The 19,491-nt window shown below is 41.3% G+C and overlaps 1 protein-coding gene and 1 long non-coding RNA gene across 9 annotated transcripts in view; one reads left to right on the top strand and one right to left on the bottom strand.

Annotated features, from left to right (window-relative positions):
• Nucleotides 1-13,080, bottom strand: part of LOC143841147 (uncharacterized) — a 15,840-nt gene extending 2,760 nt beyond the window's left edge. The window contains exons 1-4 of one of the 7 annotated variants that reach the window (XR_013232577.1): nucleotides 12,950-13,080; nucleotides 11,376-11,734; nucleotides 10,473-10,708; nucleotides 18-4,148 (exon numbers count right to left, since the gene is read on the bottom strand). This is a non-coding gene — a long non-coding RNA (uncharacterized LOC143841147). Of the gene's footprint in view, nucleotides 1-17; nucleotides 4,149-10,472; nucleotides 10,709-11,375 lie in introns of those variants that run through there. The other 6 variants (XR_013232582.1, XR_013232579.1, XR_013232581.1 and 3 more) reach the window with 6 other exon arrangements.
• Nucleotides 13,081-13,349: 269 nt separating this feature from the next.
• The window catches only part of RIC1 (RIC1 partner of RAB6A GEF complex), a 61,195-nt gene continuing 55,053 nt past the window's right edge, over nucleotides 13,350-19,491 (top strand). For both annotated transcript variants that reach the window (XM_077344948.1, XM_077344949.1), the window contains exon 1: nucleotides 13,350-13,751. In XM_077344948.1, coding sequence (XP_077201063.1) covers nucleotides 13,611-13,751 — 141 coding nt within the window. In that variant the 5' untranslated portion in view covers nucleotides 13,350-13,610. The remainder of the gene's footprint in view (nucleotides 13,752-19,491) is intronic.

Consider the following 19,491-nt stretch of genomic DNA (forward strand, 5'->3'; position numbering starts at 1 on the left):
GCAAAAGACAACCCCCCCCCGGGTCTCAGTAAAATTGCCAAGTGTTCACCGGTCCCTGGTGAAAAAAGGTTGGGGACCACTGATATAACAGGAGAGTTAATTCGGATCTGAATATAAACAGCAAGATTTCAGTGTAAAATATCTTTGATTCTGTAGAACGTTACAGCAGGCACTGCAAGGTTTTTAGCAGGTGAAACATTCCAGGTGAATTTATCTCTGTCACCTGGAGATCAGTTGTAAACCCAGAAGATCTTCAATCACCACCTGGTAGTAACTCTACTACTTCAGCCCACTGATCTCCACAAACCATTGTTCCTAGAAGACAGGGGACACTGACCAATACCCTGAGAGTGAACTAGGATTGCCACAATCTAGGTGGCATTTGGAAACCTACTACTGCCACTGATCTCCAGACAACAAGGATATGTTGTCCAGGGGAAAATGGCTGCCCTGGAAAGTGGACTCTCAGTGTCCTTCCCTTCCCCAAACACTGCCTTTCACAAGCTTCACCTTTCAAATCTCCAGGTATTTCCCAACCTAGAACTGGCAACCCTAGGAATCTGCATCAGGAAGAGGGAATCAGTGGGAATCGCCAAACTGCAGATTGTGTATTTAATTGTAAACATATGATACATTTTGAAGCTCCTATTTCTCAGGCTTTCTAAAGAAAGAAGCACCTTCCACGTGCTATTTGTGATGGAGAAGCAAGTAACAAATAAGCCAATGAACTGAATAAAGGCAACATGACATTAATGTCAGGGTTTTGCAAAAGAAGAAGACAACCTCTTCAATGTTGGGAAATATTCTATGCCTAATTATCCCTATGTGGTTGGCTGATATGTGAGAAATGCTATCCCAGAAAAAAAAATATTCTAGATTATCTTTGGTCAAATTTAATCTGGTCCAAAATAAATGCAACCTTCCAAATAATGCAACCAACTGAGTAGTCCAGGTTAGTCACCCTGTTTTTGATGGAAGATCACTTGCTATTCAACAAAATCCATTGGATTGAATTTGTCACTTTGCTCCATGCCCAGGATGGGGTTAGATAGCACAGCAAAAAATCACTAGGAGCTGAACCAGTGGCCAAAGTTACTTTGTACATCCTGTGAGGACATTTCCCCCCGTTCATTTTGTGGCTGGTAATTAATTGTCATCTGGACACAGTCCATTCTAGCAGCATAATGCTGCCATACCTACAGAGTTTATGGGCTACCAGTTCTACGGTCTCTGCAGCATGGCCAGAATTTGAAAGAAACCATCATTTTGCTTTGTTCTGATTATGGATCAGCTTAACCACTTGCATGCATAGTGACTCTTAAACCCTGAAAAAATGGATGTGGGCATTCCTAAAGAGAAGTGAAGCCAGCTCTCAGGTTTCAGCGCTTGGATGGAAATTGCTATGCTTGGGCTTCTGTTGTACTTATTTAGATGTGGGTGTAGGACTACACCTGATGCTACCCCCTGAGCATATGATATGTGTGCTATAAACAAGCTTGTGCACTTCCTGCTTCACCTAATGTCACTGAAGCTTCCATAGAGTCCCTGAGGAAAGCATTTTCTGACTCCTAACAGATGAAAGCCAACAGTCACCAAATCATTTTGTTTGAATCTGTCTTGGGACACTTTAAATAGTTGGGAAGTGATCACTGGGTTGAACAATCCCCTGTAAAAAGACATCCCTCCATATAGAAACCAAGCATGCCAAGAAAACTTCCCCTTGGTATCTATTTTCTAGGTGGAGGGATATAGAAGAGGCATGGCTGCCAACTCTAGTTTGGGAATTCCTACAGAGGTTGGGGTTCTTATTTGCAAATTATTTCCCCATACCAGCTGTTTTTAATAGCCAAGACCCCTCCCCGCAACTGGATGGCAAAATCAGAAGCAAGACTGACATGGGGACATTTGAAAGGAAAAGCAGAATGTGGGAAAGTATTAAGTGTCCTTGCTGATTCTCCACTAAAACAAGCTCCTCTGCACTGTTGTGTGATATGAAAGACCTCTCTCTGAGGCCTGCTCCAGTAGACAGTACTGATCTAGATGGACCTGTGGCCAGATTCAGTATAAGGCGGCTGTGTGTGTGTGTGTACGTACCAGTGTGGGTCCTCCATTTCTAACAATGTCTCTGAAACCTGCTGGTTCCCACCTGCTGTCAGTCACTGCTCATATGGAATGAAGTCCATTTTCTTCCCCATAGAATCATAGAGTTGGAAGGGACCATTCAGGCCATCTAGTCCAACCCCCTGCTCAACGCAGGATCAGCCCAAAGCATCCTAAAGCACCCAAGAAAAGTGTGTATCCAACCTTTGCTTGAAGACGGCCAGTGAGGGGGAGCTCACCACCTACTTAGGCAGCCTATTCTACTGCTGAACTACTCTGACTGAAAATTTTTTTCCTGACATCTAGCCTATATCGTTGTACTTGTAGTTTAAACCCATTACTGTGTGTCCTCTCCTCTGCAGCCAATGGGAACAGCATCCTGCCCTCATCCAAGTGACAACCTTTCAAATAAAGAGGGCTATCATATCTGAATCTGTCTGCCCATGAGGTTGGGAGTTCAATCCCAGCAGCCGGCTCGAGGTTGACTCAGCCTTCCATCCTTCCGAGGTCGGTAAAATGAGTACCCAGCTTGCTGGGGGGTAAACGGTCATGACTGGGGAAGGCACTGGCAAACCACCCCGTATTGAGTCTGCCAAGAAAACGCTAGAGGGCGTCACCCCAAGGGTCAGACATGACTCGGTGCTTGCACAGGGGATACCTTTACCTTTACCTTATCATGCCCCCTCTCAACCTCCTTTTCTCCAGGCTGAACATTCCCAAGTCCCTCAACCTATCTTCATAGGGCTTGGTCCCTTGGCCCCAGATCATCCTCGTCGCTCTCCTCTGTACCCATCTTAAGTTGGCAAGAGCCAACTTAAAAACAAAGCAGTTCTACAAACCCAAGTAGCGCCTTACAAATTACATGTGTGCATTAAATGCCATAAAGTCACTTCTGACTTAAGGTGAGTCTACAATTAACAGCCTCCAAAACATTCTGTCAGCTGTCTCGGTTGGGTCTTGAAAACTGAGGGCTATGGCTACCTTGATGGAGTCAAGTGATCTCATGTTTGGTTGTCCTCTTTTCCTGCTACCTTCACCTTTTCTTATCATTATTGCCTTTTCTTATCTTCTCATGTGACCAAAGTATAACAAGCCTCAGATTTATTATTTTATTTTGTAGAGAGAGTTCAGGCAGTTATATGGTCTTAAACCAGAATACAAAAACATAAAAGATAGAACCAAAATGCTTGTGATACTCAAGCATTTGGAACAATTTATGGATATATCAAGATTAAAATTACGCTAAAAGATATGACAAATTATCAGGGAGAAAAATTAAGTTTAAAAGCTTAAAAGTTCAGAATTCTAGATCTTTTGATATATTTCTTGTCCTTCCGGTGATTCTGAATCACAAATACACATAATTTCACCACCTACAGAGAGATCTGAGGCCTTTTATCAAGAAGTTCTCTAATCCATTCTGCATTGATCTAATGTGGCATCATGTCTATTAGTGGGCAAATACGTTTGGAACGTGCTTGATCATAAAGAGGGCAGCAGAAGAAAATGTGTTCTATTGTCTCGACTTCTTTTAGAGGACAGTAACAGAGTCTCTCTGCAAGAGAAATTCTTCTGTATCTGGCCTCCAGGACTGCCGAAGACAAAGCAGAACATCTAATCAAGGTGAAGGCTCTTCTATGTTTGTGGAAGTTGATATTTGTCTTTCTGGTGGTCCACAGCATCAGTAAAACTCTTCTGCAACACATTTCAGGGGAATCAACTTTTTCCCCCCATCAGATTTTGTCTCTGCCCAACTTTTGCACTAATACATGATAATGGGGAATACTATGGTATGACTTATCTTGATCTTGGTCACCAGTGACACATCATTTCATTTAAGGATCTTTCCTAGCTTCTTCATGGTTGCCCAATCTCAGTCTACCTTTTTGATTGTAGACTGAGCCAAGGAGTGGGAAATATTTAACAAATTCCATTTTGTCATTGTCAATCTTAAAGTGTCATACTTACTGAACAGTCATTCTTGATTCTCAGCTGTCATCCTACTTTGGCACTTTCTACTGGAGCCTTCATCAGTAGTCGTTTCATGTCTTTCAGGAAGGGAAACAGAATGGAAGAGAAGAAAAGCTCACAATACTTGTTGACAAGGAAGTCCAATAATTTCAGTGCCAGCCATGATGGAAGATGGCTTGGAACAGAAACAACTATAAGAATGAAAAGACTAGTAAAGTGTTTGCTGTGCTCCTGGATTCACCTGGGCATAGACAGGAGATATAGTGCGATTTTCCAAAAGTAATGCAATATAATGGCATTGGGCAAGAACTCAGGCTCCAGCTGCTCATTGCTGAAATTCAGGGGTGTACTGTGCTTGGTGAAGCTTCAGGTTTTGTGAAGAATGATCTGAGACAGTTAATAACCTGCATACATGGGTAGTCACTTCTGGTCAGGGACTGAAAAGGTTTTGGAAGACCACACAAAAGACTCTGATAAATGCGCTCCTGGAGTTCTGATAGCAGCCAAGCCACTTCCATCCAAAAGTCCATGAGAATATATATGCCTTAAGCAAAAAAGAGACTCAGACCAGAGATAAATTCATCCAAGTCTCTGACTTCAAACAGCCAAATGATCGTGCAGTGAAAAAAACACAGAGTTCTCCATAGAGTATGTTTGTGATAGGGGCAAGAAGAAAGTGAACTTCAGAATTTGCAATGGGAGGATCAGCAGAAATCACTGTATGTCTATCGGTAAAAAGTTACTCCTGGAACCAATCCAGGATTTACTACAGAACTAATCCTGGGTCACTTATCAGTCACTTAAAAGTAATTGGAACATCAAGGAACATCTTTCATAAGCAACTTCATAATGATCTGTACTTAAACTGATTTTTTAAAACAGCCATAAATATAATTTTCAAGCAACACTTCCCTTAAACTAGTTTGGAGCCCATTTAGTCAAAGGCTGTTTCCCAAGAAACAGCATGCAAAAATGCTTGCTACTCAGTTGACAGTATGTTGCTTATTGCAGAAGTACCGAAATAAATATTCCACAGAAGTTATCATGTTGTTCCTTTCTAAGAAATCATGGTATTTCTCAAGTGTACACAGTTCAGAAAGCCATCATGATATGGAGCCACATAGCAGCAAGTGCTGTTTTATCAGCTGTTTTAAGCCAGAGTGGACAGTCCACTGTGCCCAATGCTGACTACTCACTAGTAGACCTTTTGTAATGGAGGTCAGCAGGACATGAACAAAGGCTTTTTTGCAAAAGTGCATTTCAATGGAATGTCACCTATCCTATAGGCTGCAATGAGGAGGGAAAAGGTGGCAAAAGGGCCCTTGGAATGGGCAATCCAATGAAGAAAAGTCTGTGATATCTTTACCACTGTTGAAAAAGAAATGCATCTCTGGCAGTCAGCCTTCTTGGACCGAGAAAGGACTGCTGGCTGGAGGGCAAATATCATAACCAGCAGCACCTTCTGCTGACAGGTCACAGGATCCAGCCCTTTGACATACATATAGTACTATACAATACAAGGGAGAAAATTAACATGAAAGAACCAGAATTTTCTATGGAAGCACAAGGAACTTATTTCAGGGAAGTATTTTCATGTTGCCTTTCTGCCTGAAAACAGCTGATTACTTCCAAGGTTACTCATGACAGGGAAAATTATCAACAAATGAGCATAATTTTTGAAAAAGCAGCAACAACCAGTGAAACCACTATGGAGGTGATTATTTCTCCTCTCAGATGTCCCTGACGCTACTATCCAATGTTCTGTAATACCTGTGAAGGAAAATGTCATTGGGGTTCGGCAAACACTTGATTATTTCTATAGCCAGGAACAGGGTTTTTTTTTTTTACCTCTAGGCAGGTAGAGAAGCACCAACATTGGCTTTGGTCACTTCCTAGAAATATACCACTCTTAGGAAAGCACAGAAGAGAATTACGTACATGTGGAAGTTGACCTCATACAAGATCCTGCTACCTTTTGATTATATACTGCTCTCTTAAACTATATTGAGCTTTCTGCATGTCCATGAAAACAATGGAAAGAAGCCAACTTTTTGACTCAAACTTGACCAATTCCCCTCATTAACTCTCTCATCCCGTGATCCCTAACATATCCTTCTCTTTTCCGGTTATCAAAGGGGTTACCTCTCCCTCCTTTTTCATGGATGGAAAAACTGGCCGTATCGAAGTATTGACTGCTTGGGTCCAAATATTGACCATTGGGTTTTCCTTCCCCATGACTTTTTCTCTTGGGTTATGGCCTGTGAAAAGTACCTTTACTTTAGTGGCTTCTGGAAAGTCCCTGAGTGTCTTGAATCGTAAACAAGTCTATATTGATGTTCAGAGACCAGGGGTTGATTGGTATCAAATGGTAGTGATTCATGGTTTGGGGGAATTTGCTGTACTTATCATATATTCAAACTAATATGAGAGTTTACTGATCACGTTTTTTGATGATGCATCATCAGGGAGGATGTGGACAAAAGATGCAATCTGGGTCACATCCAAAAAAGTAGCTCTACTTTACCTATCAGTTTGTGTTTCCATCACTGGTATCTGTTCTGCTCTGCAGCTCCACCCTTCTCTGCTTATACTTGAATTCCCCATATTAAATAATGAACAGAGAACAGGATGTTCAGGACTAGCATTGTAGGACAGTGGTGGGGAATGTATTCATTCGTTTTTAAAAGATATATTAAAATGTGACTAGCAGTGAAGGGAAAACATCACTTGACTCACTCTTAGCAACAAAACTGCCTATTTTCTGAGAGACCTCTTCTGACATCTAATGTTAGAACATGTACACTGATGGTGCTGCATGAATGCATGCTCTTTTTGTATCACTCACTGGAGCAACAGTTTCCAGCACCAGCCCTGGTGAAGAATGCTTTAGAAATCTGATCACAGACCTGCCCAAAACACACTTTGTGACAGGAAAAGGATTTAAAGACACTCCCAGAAAATGTTTTTAAAAATAATTTGAGATCTTATGAAAGCAGAGATGATATTCACCGAATGCTTGGTTTGTGTTATCTGATCACTTGGTTCTCAGCAACCCATGAAGAGTTCATTAATAAGATAGCAGTATAAAAAAAAACTTTATGTAGGAAGCAGCTTTGGGTCGCAAAATTTTGCAGAATTTCATTTCAAACTGGAGAAATTACACACAATGAATATTACAAATGTGCAAAATGCAAATATGTATTCCAAACTAGATAATTACAAATTCTCGTAATATTTCTAGACACTCTGGATTAGATCTTATGAACCAGGAATGGGTAAAGTTAACAGATCTTATGCCCATCCCTTAGTTTCCAGAGAATCAGGGGACCCAAATAAAAAGATGCAGCAAGAAGCTAAATCAAAGGGATTCACAGATCATAACCTCCCCTATATATATTCTTTAGCCACTTATGGGGGAGCTTGCACAAGTGATATTTCTGCCCATTTCCCCTTCAGCTGAACCCCATTCAGCAATATGTGGACCGAGAACTTCCAGAAGTACAGGCAGGATTTCAAAGAGGCAGAGGAACTAGAGATCAAATTGCCAACATATGCTGGATCGTCGAGAGAGCTAGGGAGTTCCAGAAGAACATCTACTTCTGCTTCATTGATTATGCTAAAGCCTTTGATTGTGTGGAGCACAACAAATTGTGGCAAGTTCTTAAAGAGATGGGAATACCAGAGCATCTTATCTGTCTCTTGAGAAACCTATATGCAGGTCAAGAAGCAACAGTGAGAACCGGGCATGGAATCACTGATTGGTTCAAAATTGATGAGGTTAGATGAGTCACAAATTGGGATCAAGACTGCAGAGAGAAATATCAACAACCTCAGATATGCAGATGATACCACTCTAATGGCAGAAAGTGAAGAGGAACTAAAGAGCCTGTTGATGCAGGTGAAGGAGTGCAAAAGTTGGCTTGAAACTCAGCATCAAGAAAATGAAGATCATGACATCCGGGCCCTCTCAATTCCTAGCAAATAGATGGGGAAGAAATGGAGGTAGTGACAGATTTTATTTTCCTGGGCTCCAAGATCATTACAGATGGGGACTGCAGCAAAGAAATTAAAAGATACTTGCTCCTGTGGAGGAAAACTACGGCAAATCTAGACATCACCCTGACAACGAAAGTGCATCTAGTCAAGGCTATGGTCTTCCCAGTTGCAATGTATGGCTGTGAAAGTTGGATCATAAGGAAAGCCAAGCGTCAAAGAATTGAGGCTTTTGAACTCTGGTGCTGGAGAAGACTCTTGCGAGTCCCTTGGAGTGCAAGGTGAACAAACCGGTCAGTCTTAGAGGAGATCAGACCTGACTGCTCCTTAGAAGGCCAGATCCTGAAGATGAAACTTAAATACTTTGGCCACCTCATGAGAAGGAAGGACTCCCTGGAGAAGAGCCTAATGATGGGAGCAATTGAGGGCAAAAGAAGAAGGGGACGACAGAGAATGAGGTGGCTGAAGTCACTGAAGCAGTTGGTGCAAACTTAAATGGACTTCGAGGAACGGTATAGGAAGGCCTGGAGGATCATTGTCCATGGGGTCGCGATGGGTCGGACATGACTTTGAGGTTAGCTGCACTCAACAAAAGCTTCTCATTCTGTAGCAGCCTCCTGCACTCTAGGTTTTTCATTCTTTACAATATCTCCCAGAAAACACTGGATGAACAAGTCTGCAACTGTTGTGAGCTGTTATTATTATCAAACTATTGCTGGGATATTAAAGGGTTTTCATCGCTTTGTTTCAGCAGTCTATTAGGCTTTAGGCAACGAGCCATATAAAACCACTTGAGGATCAAGCACAATAGCTCCCCCTTGTGCTTTCTACTAATTTCAAATATAACCAGGTTTAAACATGAAAACCATATGAATTAAATGCCTCAGTTCTTCAATGAGCTGATATATTCTGTACCAAACGCCTTAGAAAAATCTGTTTTAGGAACTCCATGAAAAATAAGACTTCTGCTTGTGACTGATAAAAGAATCCAAATAGTGACAGTTATTTAAATTTGTAACACAAGTAAAATGGAATGAGGAAATGTAGAATTCATTGCAAGGATTTGGTTCCCAACAAGGAACTTGTGCATGCATGGGAAAGGGATGCCTCAAGCCTCTGGGGGGAGGCGGGATATAAATTAAATAGTAATAATAATATTCAAATTCAGTTTTCCATAGTCTTCATGGCAATGAATACCACTGGCAAAGAAGTTTCCCTCTTGCTGCAAAAAAAACTTTTGCTGCAAAAATAAAATCATGCAAAGCTATACCTGCTCCAGAATAAGTATTTATAAAATCAACTTTCATCCAAATGCAGGGAGAAATCCAGGGAGATGGTGTCTAACAATAATGGATTAACGTAACATTACATTTTGTGTATCAAAACTCCAGGGCAATGTTATAAGTGTGTTTTATACTATTACAAGCATAAAGTAAGGTTGCGCTACTTTAATTTAGTTAACAAAAAATTGTTCTTTCCCCTGCTTCCTTCATTTTGGAAGAATTGTAGACATGCCTGGGAAAAATGAAACTATAATCAAAACTCAAGACAAAGTACCAGAAAATGTCTAATATCATTTTCCACAAAACATTTAATTCCCATAACAAAAAACAATCCATGATTGAGCATGCTCAGATTTTCCCCATGCACAACTGGATTATGTCAGATGCTATATATTATATTTATATTATTATATTTATTATAGGTTCGATTCAACTACTGTAAGGTTGTCATAATAGCACAAGGAGAAGGCAGCATTCATTTTTTTAAACCTATAATCAAAAAGTTATTTAGATCCTTGACAACAGATTTCAGCGTATGCTACTCAGTGTTCCGAGTTTTTACAATCTTAATTATAATAAGCGTTTAACAAGTGTCTGGACCTGCCTGCTGAACACCCCCCTAGCTCCACCAAAGGTGGGACCAACCTGCACCCAAAACCATGGAGGTGAGAAGAGGGAGAAACTAATCGATGGAGGTGAGGGGGAAGGAGGGGAGATGGTGGCAGGAGACAGAAGAGAGAACAGGCAAGTCATAGGAAAGAGGAAAGGAGGGCAGGAAGCCACCAGCAGAGAGCCTGTAACCTCAGTCACTCCCCCAGTGATGAGGCACAGGAAGGGGGCACTAACAACCCCAGTGGGCACTATGGCTGAGGGTGGGGTCTCACTGGTGGTGGTGGTGGTGAGAGAGAGAACAGACTGCCTGCAAGGGCACAACTTTCAGTCTGGTAGGACCTGATTAAATCTGCCATGCAAGTATGCAGATGGGAAGGTCTGCAACCTTACACAAGTAAAGGCTTTTCTATACACGGCCATATCATGTTTAGAAATATGTTTCAAACACAGCAATTACAGATGTAAAAGGAGTTCATATCTGTATTTCCTTGAATAAAGAACTAATTTTCTAACCTGGTTTGCATTCATTCTGTAGAACATCTTTCTAAAAAGTCCCTTACATTTTGTTAGGAGTTCATCACCTTTTTCCATGCTGTGGTGCGTTTTCAGCCAATGAAACAAGAAGCTGATAAGGCTGATATAGCAAACAAGAGGCAACAAACATGGTTAATATTGTCTTCAGAAGGGGATTTTATTTATTTAGTGAATTTGTATGCCACTCTCTGGAGAGACCTGCTCCAGGTATCTCACTGTAAAAAAAAAAAAAAACAATTTAAAAATTAGCAACAAATCAACTAACACAATAAAACTAACATTCATATTTCCAGAATAAAAATGTCTCAGCAGCTGTAAGACCATTATTAAATGTAACAGCAATATAAAACTCATCTTTAAAAAATCTTCAGGCAAAAAACAACACAATACAAAAACTCTGTTAAGGACTTGGTAAACAGGAATGCTTCAGCCTGCAGCATGGTGCCTCAACAGACCATGTATGCTTCAAGAGGCAAGGTATTGTTGAAACTGGACACCACTACCAAAAAAGCCCGCTCCCTCCTTACCATTGATCTCACGTCTGCAAATAAAGGTTCAGATAACGTAGACCACGGGTAGTCAAACTGCGGCTCTCCAGATGTCCATGGACTACAGTTCCCATGAGCTCCTGCTAGCACGGGCAGGGCTTCATGGGAATTGTAGTCCGTGGACATCTGGAGGGCCTGTTTGACTACCCCAGACGTAGACTGAGTTAAAGATCTCAGCTGGCATAATATATCATGTAGTTGCTCCATATTTCATCACACACTTCAACCTATATTTCATTTTTAAAAGCCTGACTCCAGCACCATTGTATCTCTTCAAAGAACACTAATTTTCATTTTGATTTCTACATGTTTTGATAACTACTGATGCCCATACCCTTGCAACAAAGCTTTAGTTTCTTTAGTCTTGAATGAAGAACCAGTAGATTCATATGATGACTTGTTCTCTAAAACTGCTGCTCCATGAGATTACATGGGAACGTCTTCCAATTCAACTGAGGCAGGGCAGTTCATTTGTGACTTTTTCTCCTGACTGTGACCCAAAGCAAAGACAATGGGTTCACTTTCATCATCTCTATGGTACTAATATGATACACTATCACTTCTTAGATTGTGTATGAGTTGTGTTGATGTCACCTCCTAGTCTTGCTTTTTAATGCTTTCTTTTGAGACATTCAGATTGCTTTCTGCAGACACACTATTCATGTTGATCCATTATTATTATTAGACTTGCCTCTGAAAGTGAATGATAATTCAACTTAGACCAAAAAAAGCAGTGGTTGTAATACCTCTTAACAAAACAATCAACTAAGTGGTCAAAAAGTAGTAAGTTAGCCTTATGAGTTCCCAGACCTTTATCTCAGAATATAAAAACTTGGTTCTTACACAACTGTGATATCCCTCCTGCAAGCTAGTTACAAAAATTCTAAAATGGACTCTAATCTGAACATAGTAGGCTTTATGCCTCACTAAACATGCATATAATGAGACTTCCATCAGGAGGTCAATGGACTAAAAAAAAAAAGGTAAAGGTATCCTCTGTGCAAGCACCAGGTCATGTCTGACCCTTGGGGTGACGCCCTCTAGCGTTTTCATAGCAGACTCAATACGGGGTGGTTAGCCAGTGCCTTCCCCAGTGGCCCAAATAAATATGCTACTGCTGCCTGATTTCGTGTATTATGCCCAATTTAGGGTCAGACTGCAGGTGAGCTAAGTTTTTGAATTTTGCAGAACTTATCAGGCTTTAGTTAAATAAACAGGTACAATGTAAAATCTTCAACTTAAAACTAATTCAACAAATGACATATCCTTTTTTCCTGTAAACCATTAAATACACTGTTTTTAAACTATTAGAACAGCATAAAAAATGGCATCTATTAAACACCACAATAACTTTGAATTTAAATCCTACATTAAATCCAGACAGGAAAAGACTTAACACATATATCTGCTGAAACTAAAACTTATTTGCAGCATACATAATGTGATATGTGGAGACAGAACATTATACTATCGTTTATATGTATTGGTTTAAATTACCATTAATAAAGATTATTGTTGAACAGCCAGGATCAAAGCTCTTAAGGGGAACTTGTACCAGTCAATTCAGAAGGAAATAGAGAAAATGCTCAATTATGTGACTATTTTCTACAATATAGGTCTCTGGGTAGCTTGCCAAACTAATGCCTAGTATATTTATTTAGAACTTTGCTATGCTTCTCTCTGAAAAGCCCAGTTTTAACACTTAATAGGAAGCCCTATTAGCAGTATTGTTTACCAAGGTAACTGATTAAACAGCTTTTTAGATCATTTAATTTTTAAAAAGGAATTGAAATTGCCACTAATTCCGCCACTTTGCCTAAACAAACTAGTTCGACAGTATTCAAAGGATTTCCTATATTAACAGCTTAGCATACGACTTGCGGAGGAACACAACAAAAAAATACATACCTACAACTCACGTTGGGTCCTTGTTGGCTGCACGTTCGCGCCACCCACTCCTCCAACCACCCTGGCGACAGCCCTTTCCTGTTTCTGGCGGAGACTGCCCTATGACGCAACTTCCGCCTTTCCCTCGGGCGCTTGAGCCAATCGCTGGCTCTTCCTTTTCCTCCCCAGCGGGCCGACAGGATGCGCTAAAGGGTGACTGACTGCCCCTCGCTTCGCCTGTATGAGCGGGCGCATGCGCGCTCCGCTGTATGGCTCCTTCGGCGCTCCGACCCCCAGACGCCAACAGAGCAGAGGAGGAGATGGCGGCAGGAGTGAGCGGAGCCGTTGGGGGAAGAGCGCGAGGCGGCCGGGAGGCTGAAGAGGCGCCGCGAGGGCGCCGCCTCCAGTTATAGCCGCTCTTTCTCGCCCCCTCCAGAGGCACACCGGAAAGGGAGCTCGTGTGCCTTCGTCCCAGCGGTCCCCACGCAGCCCCGCCGGGGGCCCGCCCGGCCTCCCTCCCTCGCTCCCTCCGCGCGAGGCGGCGTTAATATGCCTGGCCCCTGGCTGCGTCTCGGCAGCGCCTCCGCCCCCCGGGACTGATGCTGGAGCTCTTGCTGGCTCCTGCCGCCGCCGCCGCCGCCGCCGCCTCGTAGCCCGGCGGGACAGGAGGGCTTCTCCCGCCATGTATTTCCTAAGTGGGTGGCCGAAGAGGCTGCTGTGCCCCTTGGAGGCTGACGAGCCCCTGCTCCGCATCCAGGCCGACCCGCAAAGGACTTTGTTCGCCGTGTTGTCCCCGTCTCAGCTGAGCATCTGGTACAGCCGGGTGAGGCTTTCTCTTTCTCTCGCCACCTCCTTCCAGCAAGGTCACAGGTCCATTGCCGAGAGGGCTGGTCCCAGGCCTGGGTTCAAACCCTGGCTTGGCCACTCTCGGGCAAGTCTTTCTCTGCCAGCCTCTGTTGTCCAATAGCTAATTGGGCAATAATTTGCCTACACCACAGGGGCGTCGTGCTGGACCAGTGGGAGGTGTATTAACCAGTCATATTAAAGTGTTGCAGGAAGGGGAATAGTAAAAAGATCTGTGAGGGCTACAGAGCCTCTTTGTTGTATGGAAAGGAAAGGTATGGATAGGACTTGAATCTGAATTACGGGGAGGAGCCTCTTTACAATGTTTCTTGTGGCCTTACTAAATTCTTATAAATTACTGGCTTGGACATAAATAATTGCAGGACATAAATAATTGCATAACTCCAAGAAAGTAAGTGTACAATAATGGTTATTTTAAAGGGACAGGACCCCAATTGTTTTGTCATTGTCAGCACTCTTGTTTAAACTATAGTTGAAGCTGACATTTATTCTCCCTTTCCTTCCCATTCTTTTTGATCTAAAGTACCTACTTTGTTTGATCAATGTTCCTAGATTGTTTTCTGTAGCGCTGGTTTAGACATATACAAATAAATATTTCCATCAGTATGTTTTTAAAAGTTTTTTTAAAATGTTCTAATGTTCTGCAGTTTCTCAAGTGTCCACTAGTCTATGAATGTCATAATTGCATTTGGCAGTTAAATTTTGTTCCCATGTCTGAGCATCTTTGTGTAATTTAGGCCACACACCTGAAGCATCCATGAAACCCTGGCTCTAAATGCCTAATCCTGTAATGTGAATCCAGTGCAGGAGGGAATTACAAAAGATTATGTTCAGGAAGAGCTGGGTAGCATTCATTAAATGTGGTTATAATTAATTTAATTATTTAAGTTTTATTTAAAGAGTTAGCCTTGGTCTTTGAGTCAGGATTTGGCAGTGACAGCAGTGCTGTCTGTCAGTAGTTCCAATTTCACCATCTGGCGTTTATGCTTTAACAAAACACTGAAGTGTTGGGATTTTAGAGGGGGCAGTGGAATGTGCTTTACCACTGGACCATACTATCAGCATATAATCATCCCCCAAATTTTGTTTTAAAAGCCTTTTTAAAATGTAACTCAAATAAGAGTAATCCAGTTAACTGTTGTTCAGCTGTATCAGGTGAACCTTGACTTAAAAAAAGTTGTCAAGGGAAGCTGTTTGTAGAGATTCCACATGCCAATGAATTGCTTAGTTTCTCCTTCCATTGATGCCTATGATGCAATGTTATTTTATGGTGGCACTTTGTGACCAGTAGCATTGCCTGATTGCTCTGTAATCATTTAAGATGTTGATTTCAAAATACAAAGGAGTTCTCTCCGCAATGCTGCCACATTTCAGGACATACCTTAAACATTTTTGAGCACTATCATAATCATTTGTAGCAGTGTTACCTGCCTGTGACATAATTTTTTAATCCTTTTATGACTCTAGTTGTTTTTTTCTCACAAAAAGGATATTGGAGAAGGTTCCTGAATTCTTAGGAGGCCTGACCACCTGCAGTATGAAGAAAGGTTAAATGATTGGAGGCATTTTAGTTAAGGAAAAAAGGCAGCTGAAAGATGGGGAGATTAAAAGATACCTTAGCAATTGTAGTGGGGGGGGGAGAACGACAGCTCATTTTCTCTTCATAGTCAAGCTAGAACTTGGGGGACGTTCAGTAAAAATAACGCTATATTCAGAATAGCAAAAGAAACTACTTTGTCTTGCAACCTGTAATTTACCGCTGGAATTCACTGTTATGATGGGTAACAGTTTAACTGACTTTAAAGAAATGTCAATGCATTTGTAGAAATCAGGTCAGCTGTCACCATGAAATATTAGGTAAATGTCCCTCTATGTAAATATACATCTGATACTGGGGATAAAGGATAGAATCAAAAGAGTAGCTGTGTTGGTCTGAAGTAGCACAATAAAATCAGAGTCCAGTAGCACCTTTAAGACCAACAAAGATTTATTCAAGGCATGAGCTTTTGAGTGCAAGCAGTCTTCAACAGATAAAGGAGCCTGTCTTATGTTTTCAAAGGCTGGATGCTGTTGGAATGCTTAAGTAAAGAGATTTGGTCTGATCCAGCAGGATAATGCCCACCACCTTATCCATTTGGGGAGCCTTGTGGCAATGTGTTCATACAATTCATCTTGTCTAAGTGGGGTTACTACAGCATGTAAATATCAGGTATAGTTTTCTAAATATAGAAGGCCTAATTAATGCAATAAGTACTGGAAGTTGCTTCTCACTTATTGCTGAAATATGCACAAATATCCAGAAAGGAATTATTGTTTGTGAAAAATCAGCAGGCCTTGTATTCTATGAAACTTTGTAGAAAGCTGGTTATCGACAAACACGAATTGCATTATATTAGTGTCAATAGTATTCAGTATAAAAAAACTGCATGTTTTGTTTTGCAAATGGCTAAAATTTATCATGGATACATTGCCACCCCACTGGGATTGTTGGAATAAATTATGGTTTTATGAGCATGCCTGCTAAAGGCCAGGTTACCCAAGGAAGAAGAGTCTCTTAAATTAAATTAAATGACTGTGGTGAAGTGTGTAGGAGTTAAGTGAGTACCTAATGTGGTTTCTGGGCTGTAGAGATACAAAAGATTTAGTAAGTTTGAGATTGGTTCACAGTTTCATAAAGTTAGGTGTGAGCTTGAATTGTTTTCCCTGGCACACTAAAGAATGTGGATGGCATAAGAATTTACGTGATCTTATGGGCAGATGGTAATTGCTACTATGTTATTACAGGACTGCTGTTATCCTGTACTTAATAGGCTAGAAACTTTCCAGACATTAATAATGTATATTTAACCTTGCTCTACAGTCTGTGGAACAGGAAATTGATTGTTAAAGCAAGTGAGTAGGGAAGCTTGTTTACTTTTCACCAAAACCTACTTGTACCAAACATCTTATGATGTTGCAGGTAAAGTAGCATTTGCAAGAGGGACCAAGCCATGCAACTCTGATCTTGCCTTGAAAATTCTTGACAGGCTTAACACACTGAACCAAATTGTGAAGTCTGGGGACCATGAGGCCATTTTAGTTAACTGCATCAACTGCTTTGCTTATATGGTGTGCTGTAAAGTAGTGGTCCCCAACCACCGGGCCGTGAAGGCCCTGGCACTGGACCGCGGCTCCCTCTCCCCCCCCCCCCCGCAGTAAAAGACTTCCCAGGACGCAAGCTTGTGGCCCGGCAAGCTTCTTACTGTGGGAGGGGGGGAGAGGGAAGCAGGGCCGCGCACGCTGTAAAGTACCACTGCTGTAAAGCAACTCAAACTTCAAGGGGGGGTTATTTTTCTGCATACACATTTTCATGAAATAAGTCCGCTTGTGTGTGGGGAGGTGATATAAGCCCGCTTCCATGGAAGTAGGTGGTCCACAGTCTGGGCCTAGTGTACTTGAGGGACCATCTGTCGTCTTATTCCCCCCCCCCAAGGTTCTTCACTCTGTGGGTTCAGATAGGCTGCTGATCCCTGGCCCAGGTGTTCGCCTGGCCTGAGCCAGGACCAGCGTCTTTTCAGTCCTGGCCCCTGCTTGGTAGAATGGGCTCATGGAAGAGCCAAAGGCCCTGTCGGAACTAACTCAGTTCTGCAGAGCCTGCAATATGGAGCTCTTCCGCCATGCGATTGGTTGAGGCTGGGCTGACAGAAGATCCTCCTCCAGGGTCTCCTATTGGTTAACATCATCCCTGGAGATCTGGCAGATTGGGAGACGTAGGGTGGGGTTCTTGGTTTAGGGCTAGCTTGTTGGGATTAAGGAATCTTGTGGTTTTATGTATTTTACTTGTATTGCATTGTATTTGTTGTTAGGCACTGCAAGGCAGCTGGCTGTGGGCAGTGGCCTATAAGTATAAATAACAAACAAACGTCAAAAAAGATCTTGATTTTTCTGGCTTTTCAGTTAAAGAATGTACATTACACACTGGAAGTACTTCTAAAACTATTTTAGCTATGTCATAAAACAAGACTTCAGATGATTTAGAAATGATTTTGTTATATATTGGCTTTGAAATTGATACAAGTAATTGCAGCAGTTCAGAATTTGTGATTATTTATGTTGGTTTCAAAATGTAAATATGCTATTCTATGCACTTAATGTTGGGTTAAGCTAGATAGGCAAGAACCTGGGTAATGAGAAGAGTTTTGTTTTTGTATCCTACTTTTTACTTCCTGAGGGAGTACCAACATGGCTTACTATTGCCTTCCCTTCCTCTCCCCACAACAGGTGGGGCTGAGAGCTCTGATAGAACTGTGACTTGCCTGGCTGCATGTGGAGGAGTGGGGAATCAAACCTGATTCTCTAAATTACAGGCTACTTCTTTGAACCCCTACACCACGCTGGCTCTCATTAATTGAAATTAATCTTGTGGATCTTTTAAAATCCTGAAAGTCAAGAAGTGTGTGTTCTTTCTTACCAACCTACATCATTGATGAAAAAGATGTTAACTTAAAAGACTTAATATAACTATGTTGTGAAATGTATTTTTAGGTTTACCTTTTAAAATAATATTTGATGTGTGCCAAACACTACTAGCTTGAAAGTGAGTACTTGTAAAATTATTTGACAGTTGATGAGCACATCTATAGATTATTATTACTATTTTTATTATTATTTATTCAATTTACATCCCGCCACTCCCCGGAGGCTCGAGGCGGTCACAATACAATATATAATATACAGTATATACTTAAAATCCCCCAATAACACACCCATTAAAACCAAAGCTAAAAGCCTCATTGACCACAGTTCAAGACGTAATGCGACACAAAATCATAAAAATCTCTATTTCCCCCCCTGGAGGGTGGACATGGGGAAGCGATTTGTAAGCCGCTGGAAAGGGGGGGGGGGTTAAAAAGAATAGTTGTACAAAATACAAGAATGCATGCTGTGCTATGTATACTTAGTGTTGTGATACATATTGGTACCTGCCTAAATCAGAACAAGATAGTCACAATGATGTCAGTGTTCATGTGCTCAATGTATGCTGGCTCCCTAAACGTGAATAAAACCTTGGAATTTAGGAGTGATATAATCTAACAAATTTCAAGGTTATATATGTTGGTTAAATTTATGGCTCCCAAGTTAATATGTCTGACAGAGATTAAAAATTTAAAACAAGTATTAAATTTGTGATAGCAATTTTTCAGTTGATCTTGAGGGTGGATCATATGTGAGGTTTACAGTCTGTGCTGAAAGTGCATAAAATCTGATACATTTAGCTTGGAGGAATGAAATGGGTGAACAAGAATTGTCCTTTTATTTCTCAAAAACAGTGTTACGCTACTAAACTACTTGTGAAACTGAGGAAGGAGGCTGTACTGGTTCTTGTTATACTGCTCTTTTTGCAGTAGCAGGACATTTCTGGATTAAGAAGATTCATTTGTTTTTCACAAGCTTGTCTTTCAGTTTGTACTTGATATATAAAGTCTGTGGAGGAAGTCTGTTAAGAATTAATATGTGAAGCCATTGAAAGGATAGCTTTTCAGTTTGTAAGTAGGCCGATGTGATTAACTGTAGTAAATCAATTGGCTATTACTAGTTCTAGTAATTCTTAAAAGAAAGCTACAAACTTTACATAGGTGTATCTTTTTAGGAACCTGCACTAGGTGGGCTTGGATATTTCCAGCTTGCAGTACAAACTATCCTTTGTACTAATTAACTGA

This window comes from Paroedura picta, chromosome 7, assembly GCF_049243985.1.
Source record: "Paroedura picta isolate Pp20150507F chromosome 7, Ppicta_v3.0, whole genome shotgun sequence".
Classification (NCBI taxonomy): domain Eukaryota; kingdom Metazoa; phylum Chordata; class Lepidosauria; order Squamata; family Gekkonidae; genus Paroedura; species Paroedura picta.